This window comes from Phymastichus coffea, unplaced genomic scaffold, assembly GCF_024137745.1.
Source record: "Phymastichus coffea isolate CEN01 unplaced genomic scaffold, Cenicafe_Pcof_1.1 PCOF00230, whole genome shotgun sequence".
Lineage (NCBI taxonomy): Eukaryota > Metazoa > Arthropoda > Insecta > Hymenoptera > Eulophidae > Phymastichus > Phymastichus coffea.
This window is the reverse complement of record NW_026707041.1, coordinates 28,984-39,762: the sequence shown is the minus strand read 5'-3', so window position 1 is coordinate 39,762 and position 10,779 is coordinate 28,984. Positions and strand designations below refer to the sequence as shown.

At 39.6% G+C, this 10,779-nt stretch overlaps 2 protein-coding genes across 2 annotated transcripts; both read left to right on the top strand.

Annotated features, from left to right (window-relative positions):
- The first annotated feature begins 3,077 nt into the window (after positions 1-3,077).
- LOC131674316 (uncharacterized) lies at positions 3,078-5,861 on the top strand. The gene is made up of 2 exons (XM_058952914.1): positions 3,078-4,733; positions 4,845-5,861. The coding sequence occupies exons 1-2, from the start codon at positions 3,078-3,080 to the stop codon at positions 5,859-5,861; spliced, it is 2,673 nt and encodes an 890-aa protein (XP_058808897.1).
- A 153-nt stretch (positions 5,862-6,014) lies between these two features.
- Positions 6,015-6,968, top strand: LOC131674318 (uncharacterized). The gene is made up of 2 exons (XM_058952916.1): positions 6,015-6,426; positions 6,571-6,968. Exons 1-2 carry the CDS (start codon positions 6,015-6,017, stop codon positions 6,966-6,968), a joined length of 810 nt encoding a protein of 269 aa, XP_058808899.1.
- Positions 6,969-10,779: the final 3,811 nt, after the last annotated feature.

The window sequence follows — 10,779 nt, the reverse complement described above, 5'->3', positions numbered from 1 at the left end:
TTTACCATCACTGTATGGTCATGAATCTGTGTTGCCGACACAACACATGCTACACTACATCAACTCTGCGGCGGCAGCACCAGAGCTGCCGTCTCGCGCTCTGCGCGCGCACCGACACTAAAACACCGGCATAAAACATTTTGGGAGTGACGCCTGAGCCACCGGCCTGGCCACTACGAGGCTCTTCAAAGTTTCAAATTTTTTTAATTTCGTCATCATCCGGCCCCAACGTCCAGTGAAAGACGCAGAAAACGTACTGCGCAACCCTTTGCATTTCTGCCGTAATTAAATTAAAGCCTTCGGCAAAATTTTGCTCGCGATAATCCGACTTAAACTAAAAACCACATGCGCGACCGTTAAAATTTCAAATATCACAAAGGCCTCTAGGCCACACACCTTTATACACCGTCCAACGGACGTAAAACATACACACCGTCTCACGGACGTAAAACACACACCGTCTCACGGACGTTAAACAAAAATTCAAAATACACAAAGCCTCAGGGCTACACACACATACACACCACACGTGTACCAGCTCACACATTAACACATGCGTCTCAGATGACCACAAATGCGTCTCAGCAGACCAAATATACGATGCAATTAATTGGCCACTAAAGCGTTAATTAATTGTCCATCTCAGCGTTTTAAACAGACCAGCTTGTTTCAAAACTCCTTAATTCAGTGTGTTGAATGCATGAGAGTTACGTGTGATTGTATCTGTGGTGCCGTGATATCAATCTATTCATTTTGTTCGTAAATAAATTTGGGTTTTTTTATGGCTCATCTAGGCTTTTTTCCCAAACAAAAACCTAGTGTCTATTTTATTTTAAAACACCTCGAATAATTAATACTAAAAATTCCAATAACCCAAAATTCATTCTTCGTAAATCTAAAAACATAAAGCGGGTATGCCGCCTAGGGCATAACGACTTACACGTCAAAACATGGTGCCTCTTGTGAGGTTTGATTTTGATCCCTCATTTAAAAAAAAAAAACAGAGTGATATCATTGTGCTGCTCGGTTTACGGACTTTAGTGCGTTCGGTATATTGCGTCATAAGGACTCATCAAAAGGACAAATACATTTCAACAGCCAAGTCTTTCTTGCCAGCCTTTTCGGTCGCTTCCAGGAACGCTCCACCAGGCTGCCGCATGAACTTCAATACAAGATAAGTGGTTCTATTTCCAAGAAGGTACACTTTCTTTGAGGTTGATATACTTTCATCCTCTGCCTTTTATTTTATTCTTTATTTATTTGTTCATCATAATTTATTTAATCATTCGTTAGAATTTCCTCATTTTTTTTTTTCGTTCGTCATAATTGTCGGTAAAATATCAATCCCATTAGAAGTTAGGCTCGGAGTGTTGCACGAGCAACCTTTTAGGACTTGTTGTCACTTTTGCGTCCGAGGTGACAATCGACACTGATATACTCTTTTTTTATTTTTTATTTTTTTTCTTCTCAGTTTTTTCTTTTATTGTGTTTTCTTGCTTAATTAATTAAATTCAAGTTTTTTATTAATAAGTTAATTTCGTGTTAATTAATTTGAATTAATTTATTTGTTTCAAGTAGTTTGTTTGCTTTATTGAAAAGTATAGTAGTATTATTTGTTTTACATTAAGTAAATTAAGTTGCTATTTACACGTTTTGTTTATTATATTTTATTATCATATCTAGAATTAGTTACATTAGTTCTTTCATTTTTTAATCCAAAATGTCGCTAAATCAAAATCAACAACAGCGTGTCGCCTACATTCTTAGAAAGGGGCAGACATTCCAGATGCAACTTTCTAAACTTGAGGTTCTGTTGCAAGAACCTAATTGCGACCCAATGAACGCAAAAATGAGATTTGAAAATCTCCAATCCCTTTACAAAGCCATGTTAGGGTATAATGACGAATTGGCTGGTTTAGTACCAGACCACACCTATCTTGACACCTTTTCTGAACTCGATACCCGCTATTTCGATGCTGGCGTGTTGATGGCAAGCAAGCAACCATCGAGGTCAGTACAATCTTTCCATCCTGCGAGTAACTCTACCTTATTACAAGCAAGCAATGCGAGTAATGTAACCTTGACGTCGCATCTGGAACTACCCCGACTTCCTCAAGTTCAGCTACCTTCATTTGATGGTAACAGAGAGAAGTGGGCGGAGTTCAAGAGCAAATTCATTGCTCTGGTTCATGAAAGAACTGATATCAGTGACGCAGTCAAGGCTAGTCAGTTGTTTGCCCATTTGACTTCGAAAGCCCTCGACAAGGTATCTCGTTATGATCCTTGCGAAGGTAGTTATATGAAGGCCTGGCAAACCCTGCTCAATTTTTACGACCAAAGGCGCCTCGTCGCCGTTCACCATCTCAATGCCATTCTTGATCTTTCAAAACTGACCAGTGCTACTGCCGATGGGTTTTCGTTGTTGGTGGATAGGACTCGTCAACACTCTCACATTCTGACTCGTCTCGATGCCGGATCAGGCGAAGACTTTATGGTGAGGGTCGTTGAACGTTGTCTACTGCCGGCCGCATTGAGCCGTTGGCAGGACCATCTGGATACCGACAAACTGCCCAAATTAGACGATTTGTTAAAATTCCTAGAGAAAAATGTCTTCAAGTTACAGGCATTGGAGGATTCTTCTGGCTTAAACAGTCACGCTCGCAAAAGACCCAGTAGTCGGAAGGGTCCCATCGGAAGGGTCAAATAAGAACTTCAAAACAGGTGGTCGGTCTTTTGCCACCACAGCTTCTTCACCTTCCACTTCTGATTCTTCAAATTCTCATACTCTTGTCTGTTTTAAATGTAAGGGCGCTCATCGGTTACATCAATGCAGCGAATTCCTCCAGTTGCAACCAGAGAAGCGTTTTGATTTTATCAAGGCGAGCAGCATTTGTCGCAATTGTCTCAGGATCCATCCTTTTGCTTGTACCAATAAGGGGCGTTGTAAGCAGTGCAACAAATTCCATCACAGTCTTCTTCACGATAACAAGATATCTTCTCAAGAAGATAGCAAACCATCATCATGACTAGTCTATCCCTCGTATTGTTCCATAGCCTTTTCTTCGAATTCACAACTGATGCCCACAGCGGTCATCAAGGTCCGCAATCAGCGAGGAAAGTTTGTCCAAGCACGTACTCTCTTAGATTCTTGTTCCACTGTTAATCTTATTTCTGAAAATTTTGCAAATTCATTAAATTTGCCTAAGCTTAGTTGTTATGTAAAGATTGGAGCAGTTGACAAATTGAGCACTGTTTCAAAATATCACGTTAAAATCACTTTTCAGTCAGTTTACAATAATTCTCAGTTTCAATTAAATTGTTTAATAGTTCCTAATATTGCGGGAGTCGTGCCCAATGACACCTTTCTTCGAAATCAATTTAATATACCTGGTAACATTCATCTGGCAGATCCTCAATTTCATCTTCCGAAGCCAGTAGATCTTCTGCTGGCGTCCAGTACAACGTTCTCAGTATTGAACGTTGGTCAAATAAAGCTACATCATCATGATTCCACTATCGGTTTACAAAAAACCTTATTAGGTTGGGTTGTTGTTGGCGGTACAAATAACCTCGTTACTTCAACTTCAAGTGTTTGCAACGTCGTCAAACTTGACAAGCTTCTTGAACGGTTCTGGATTATCGAAGATTTCGATCACGAACCTGTCAAGTCACGAGACGAGGTTGCGTGCGAGGAACATTATTCCAAGCACACCTCTCGTGATCCCATTTCAGGTCGTTATGTCGTCCGTTTGCCTTTCCGGGACAACAAATTTGATCTAGGAGGGTCTAAACTACAAGCCCTAACTCGTTTCCATGCCCTTGAAAGGAAATTTGAATGTAAACCATCCTTTAAGGAAGAGTACTCCAAGGTAATGGAGGAATACATCTCTTTGGGTCACATGGTTCTGTGCAACGAAATCAGTCTCGATGGTGAATACTATCTTCCTCATCACGCTGTGAATAAAGAATCCAGCGAAACCACCAAGTTACGGGTAGTTTTCGATGCGTCAGCCAAAACATCGACTGATATTTCGTTAAATGATGTGCTGATGGTTGGTCCTACCATTCAAAACACTATCTTCGAACAAATCCTTCGCTTTCGCATTCATCCTTATGTGATCACTGGAGACATTGAGAAAATGTACCGGCAAATCTTAGTTCATCCAGATGATCGCAGATTCCAAAAGGTTTTATGGTATCATCAAGGAAAAATTCAGTCATTCAAACTTAATACTGTCACCTTTGGCATGGCTTCTGCCCCATTTCTGGCGATTCGCACTATTCAGCAACTCGCTCGGGACGAAGCTCACCAGTTCCCACGTGCAAGTAAACTTCTCTTGAGAGATTTTCATGTCGATGACTTCATTTCTGGAGCCGACACTCTCGAGGAGATAGTTGCTATTCGAGACGAAATGGTCACTTTGCTTCAACGAGGTGGTTTCATCATCAGAAAATGGGCTTCAAACCACCCAGATGCATTAGATCCCATCGAACAAAAGATCTTCGACCTCGACTCGGCAGTTAAAGAACGAACGGTGCAGAAAACTCTGGGAATCGTTTGGAATTCTCAGGAAGATCTGTTCCAGTATTCTTTGACTCCAGTCGATCCTCAAACTTCATCCACCAAAAGAAAACTTCTTTCGGAAATATCTAAAATTTTTGATCCTCTCGGATTACTCGGACCCATAAGCTTATATGCCAAAGTCTTAATTCAAGACTGCTGGAAAGCCAAGGTAAAATAGGACGAGTCCTTGCCCCAAGATATCCATTCAAAATGGAAGACTCTGGCTAACCAACTACCTCTCTTACAAAATCTTTGCTTTCCTCGACAATTATTGCTTCAGCAACCTATCAAAATTGAATTACATGGTTTTTGTGACGCCTCTCTTCATGGCTACGGAGCATGTCTTTTCGTGAAATCGACTGATTCGCGGGAGAACACCTTGGTCAGGCTTATCGCTAGCAAGTCCAGGGTGGCTCCCCTGAGTGGAGTTACGATTCCGCGATTAGAATTATACGCTACATCAATCCTGAAAAGGTTGTACGTAGAAGTCAAAAAACAACTAGACTTCTTAATTAATCGAAGTATTTTATGGTCGGATTCGACGATCGTCCTCTGTTGGCTAAAAAAAGCGCCTCATCTTTTGAGAACGTTTGAATCCAACAGAGTCGCCGATCTTCAATCTTTAAACAATCAAGTCGAATGGAGACATGTGCAATCCAAAGACAATCCTGCAGACGCCCTCTCTCGAGGCCAGCTGCCATCGGACTTTGCCGAGAACACTTTATGGGTATCTGGTCCAAGTTGGTTGGCTTCGGCTGAATCCAAATGGCCTTTTCAAAATCCACCATCCTCTCAAAATTTATCGGGGCTGCAGGAAGAATCGTGTTTGACTATAGCTCCTTCGTCTTCTTCTTCTACTGGTGACGACATTCTTTCACGATTTTCATCGTATGAACGGTTAGTCAGAGTTGTAGCACTCATATCTCGTTGGAGACAGCCTTCACGAGATGTAGAAAAATCCACTCCATCACGTTCGGATTTCAAAAATCCTTCTGATCGTACGAGGAAAGAAGTCGAATGTGTCCGACCCTTGCTCACTTCTGAAATTATTAGTTCTGAGAACAAGATTTTATCGCTTGTTCAAAAACAAGGTTTTCCAACTGAATATCGTCATCTATCCGAACTCATCAATGGTGTACGGAAAGGTACTCCTTTCGACAAGTTATGCCCATTCATTGGAACTGACAAACTAATTCGAGTAGGAGGTCGTCTGAACAAATCTCAGCTCCCATATGATCAGAAACATCCAATTTTACTACCTTCTAATCATCATGTGACTCAATTGATCATCCGTTAATACCACGAAGCTAACCTTCACGCTGGTGTTCAATCTACCCTTTATGCTATTAGGATTAAATTCTTCATCCTCAATGGAAAGTCTCAGGTACGAAAGATCACCGGCGATTGTGTTAGGTGCATCCGACAAAATCCCCCAGTTGGTTATGCCAAGATGGCGGATCTGCCTGAACCGAAGGTTAGTCAATCCGCTGCCTTTTCTCATACCGGAGTCGATTTCTTCGGTCCTATTAATATCAAAGAGAAGGCTCACAAAAATAGGTCTTTTCTCAAAGCCTATGGCTGTGTTTTTATCTGTTTAGCCTCCAAAGCAGTGCATATTGAACTGGCGACCGATCTTTCCACACCCGGATTCTTATCCACATTTCGCAGGTTCATCGCTCGAAGAGGGTTACCGGCTCATGTCTATTCCAACAACAGAAGCAATTTCGTAGGAGCTTGTAAGGAGTTGAATGACATCTTCAAATTCTTCAATTCAGAAGATACTCAAAGGAGTCTGACAGAGTACGCCATCTCCAAAAGGATTGAATGGCATTTCAATCCTCCTCTATCTCCTCATTTCGGAGGTCTGTGAGAAGCCGCTGTCAAAAGTTTTAAGCACCATCTCAGACGCATTGTCGACAATCAACTCACTTATGAGCAATTGAATACCCTTCTTATTGAAATCGAAGCGATCTTGAATTCCCGCCCTCTTTGCACTTTGTCATCAGATCCAAACGATCCTCTAGCTATAACACCAGCTCACCTACTTATAGGTAGACCTTTAAATGCTTTGCCTGAAGAATCGTTACTTTCAGTTCCAGATAATCGACTCTCCACGTACAAGTTTCTGTCCAAGGCTCGACAGAACTTCTGGAATAAATGGCATCAAGAATATCTACATGAACTACAGGTTCGACAGAAGTGGAACCAATCCACCTCAGAGCTAAAACCCGGTGTCGTAGTCCTACTCATCGAGGACAACGTCCCTTGCGGAAAATGGCCATTAGGTGTCATCCTCGAGGTGTTCCCTGGAAGCGACCACATCGCCCGAGTTGCATCAGTCAAGACTGCTTCGGGCACATACAAAAGGAATATCACTCGACTTTGTATTCTACCTATTCTTTAAGGAAATCAAAAGTATTACAACAAGTCATCCCTCGAAACTAAGTGCCACAGATGTGCGCGATTTGGCTTGCCGTATCAGAGTTGAGCCCTTTCGTATTCTGTGAGCAATAAGCCTGGCCCGCGACATGCAGAGGCTGAGTTCTCTGTAGCCAGAAGGCCAAGAGAATCGACTCTTGTTCGCGCGGTATCCTGATCTCATTGTCTCACCTAGTCAAGTATACTTAGGTCAACGAAAACACTTGTAAATAATTGATGTCCATTCCAGTGTATGGACTGTAATCACATTGTAATCAACAAGGCAATCCCTCCAAAGGAAACTCCGCCTTCTTCTAACGTTGATCGTAAAATAACGCATCAAATCTGATTTCATGTAATACTTCGTTACGTTGTACACTTAAGATATAAGAAACTCGTTTGTATGTATGATTCTGTGTGTAATTTAATCAAACAAGGCAGTCCCTCCAACGGAAACTCAGTCTTCCGACTTATCTAGTCTTGCGTGATTCAGCAAACCAAAGATTTGCACCAAATTAGAACTTAAGTTAAATATGTATCTATCGATTGTTGTTTCTCTTTCTCCTATTTATTGTATTATTTCATAATCTACCTCATGTTGTTTCACAAAGCCTCAGGGCTACACACACGTACACACCACACGTGTACCAGCTCACACATTAACACATGCGTCTCACCAGACCAAATATACGATGCAATTAATTGGCCACTAAAGCGTTAATTAATTGTCCATCTCAGCGTCTTAAATAGACCAGCTTGTTTCAAAACTCCTTAACCCATTAACGACCAAAATGCTCAATTTTTTTGTCGATTTTCAACGCGTTTTTTTCGGTAGTCATAGGCCTAAGAAATTTTTGCAAACACGTATTTGGATGGGAAATTTAACGCTCTTTCAGAATCTTTTTTCAAAATTGCGATTGATTGCGTTATAAAAAAGTTATAGCCAATTAAACAATAAAAACCTGAAAAATTTTGCGAAAAATCAAGTTTGCGATATTTTTTAGCAATGTTACCGCTAAAAAATCATCAAACAAATATGATCGAAGGTGATCATGACTATCAAAGTATCTCCAGGAATTTTGGTGGAATTTTTGAACCACTTCTTCCAACAAAATGGTGGCAAAATAAAAAAAAAATCCATAAAAAACATTTCTCATTTTTTATCTCGGAAACCATTAAGTTTAGATGAAAAGTTTATTGAACAAAAAAGTCTTAGAATTAAACAAGAAATACGCCTGAATTTTTTTAGAATTTTCCGAGGCGATTTTTGAATTTTCGGATAATACGGAAAATCCATTTTTCCAAAATCTCCAAAAATTCTGGAAAAATTCATGCGTGTTCCTTGATAAATTCTAAGATTTTTTGTTCCATAAACTTTTTCTCCAAACTCAATAATTTTCGAGATAAAAAACGTTCTACTCTTAGCATGACCCAGAGATAACGACGAGGACGTAGTAGAATTTTGTCTCCTTTGGGGTGCTTGATTTGAGTGAGTCCCCTTGCCTCTCACTTTTCGAGGTGCTTGATTTGAGTGAGTCCCCTTGCCTCTCACTGCAATACGAATTTTTTTTTGAAATATTCAACACAAATCGATAAATCACATTTTTCACAGATAATTCTCGTTTTTACAGGACAATAAGAACAAAGTTTGAGTTTTGTTTGTTTGGACATATTGTGTTTCTCTTTTTTGCATTGTCTCTGCGTCATGTAATTTTTAGCTATTGAAAGTGCAAAATCTTTTGTTCCAACCCTTTTTTTCTCATCATTGACAGCATTGAATAGTACAGTAGCATTTACAATCGAAGCTTGAATTAGTCTTAAAAAAACTACCCACGTCCACTTTTTTAAACGAATACTCGGAAGTAAATTGTTACAATGTCCGTCGTGGACATCATTGCCACCCATAAAACTGTTATAGACGCTAATAGCCCTCGGAAAAGGTATTTCAACTTTTTTTCCTTCTTGCTTACTGTATCTATTTGAAAAGGATAATGGAGTTACCCCTGCAGCAGAGAAATAACACAGGCCGACAAAAAATTTTACCAAGAACCCGAGTATAGTTTTCCGAAGGTTTTTTGCGCGCTGAATCCGAATCCGAGGTCAGAATTACTCTGGTGGCTCCGGTTTTCGAGATATCCTAACCTTAAAGTGCAAAAAACGCGATTTTTGCCTATATTTGAGGTTATGTAGCAAAGAAAAGAAATTTTTTTTCAAAAAACTGTATACATCAAATTAAAGTATGAGTTTTCTTCTTTCAAATGCCGTTGAGTATGCTCGGATATCTTTTTTTTTCACGAAGTTACACAAATTTGAAATAAAAAGCACTTGGCTAACTTACTCTACCCAGCGTCATGTGGGTATGCCTGCTTAGGGGTTGGGAGGGCTGGTTTTAAAGGGTTGAGGAGGTATTTGGGGATGAGGCCTATTTAGATCATATTAGTACGCATACCTGTGATTAGAAAATGAGTTTTTTTATCAAAAAGCAGTTAATTAAACTTGCTCTACCCAGGGTTATGTGGGTGAGCCTGTTTAGGGGTTGGCAGGGGTGGTTTCTACCCGTAAGAGAGCATTTTGTAAATAGAAGCACGATGCTCACAATATTTTTTAGTGTTTTGTCATATTTCCAAGTTTGGTTTAAATTGGTGAGTGGCTCTTTAATATGGTTACTTGTTAGATAGCTTGGGCTGAATGATGTGGTGCTTTTTAAATTCATAAAATTTGAAATTTTCAAATTTGTGTAACTTCGTGAAAAAAAAAGATATCCGAGCATACTCAACGGCATTTGAAAGAAGAAAACTCATACTTTAATTTGATGTATACAGTTTTTTGAAAAAAAATTTCTTTTCTTTGCTACATAACCTCAAATATAGGCAAAAATCGCGTTTTTTTGCACCTTTAGGTTAGGATATCTCGAAAACCGGAGCCACCAGAGTAATTCTGACCTCGGATTCGGATTCAGCGCGCAAAAAAATTTCGGAAAACTATACTCGGGTTCTTGGTAAAATATTTTTGTCAAATTCTGTCGGCCTGCGTAATCGAAACTGGTTTTGAATCCATCACAGTGATGTAATTTATACCACTGTTCTTATCGTGCTTCACGGCACACTCACCTCTTTGAGCTTTTTTATTTAGAACATTTTTATCTTTGACTCTATCTTCTCTAATAGTACCTGTACATTTTAGCCCAAACTTCTTCAAATGCACAGCGAGATCTAAGCTTGTGAAATAATTATCAAAATAAAGATGGAACATAGATATTTTGCCCGGAGGTATAACACGAAAAAACTTTTCTAGTAAATTCATGACAACACGAGAACCTAATGACACTTACTAAATTTACTTCCCGTTGTAGAATTTTTTCCGCAGTATAAGTCAAGACCTAATACAAAACCATCGGAAGTACAAAGACCCCAGAATTTGAGACCAAATCGTATGGGTTTTTCTCGAATGAATTGTTTTAGAACCGTCCTCGCATAAGACTTAGCCATCATTTCATCGATGGAAAGAGCAGTTCTCCACACACCGAACTTCATAATATTGATTTCAATAAACTATTAATAGGTTTAATAGTGAACGGACACGCCAAGCATAGTCTGTTGGATTTTTATCTTTCGTTTGTGAATATTTTAATTTTGATTTGATCTCTTCAAACTTATTACGTGACATAGCAGAAGAAACAACGTTACAAGATAAAAAGGGATCACGTGACCAGTAATCCCTCTGAGATTTCCTTTTGTTGAATGAAGTCAAAATGATTATTCGCACGAATATATTTAAGTCTTTTAACTTTAAATCAA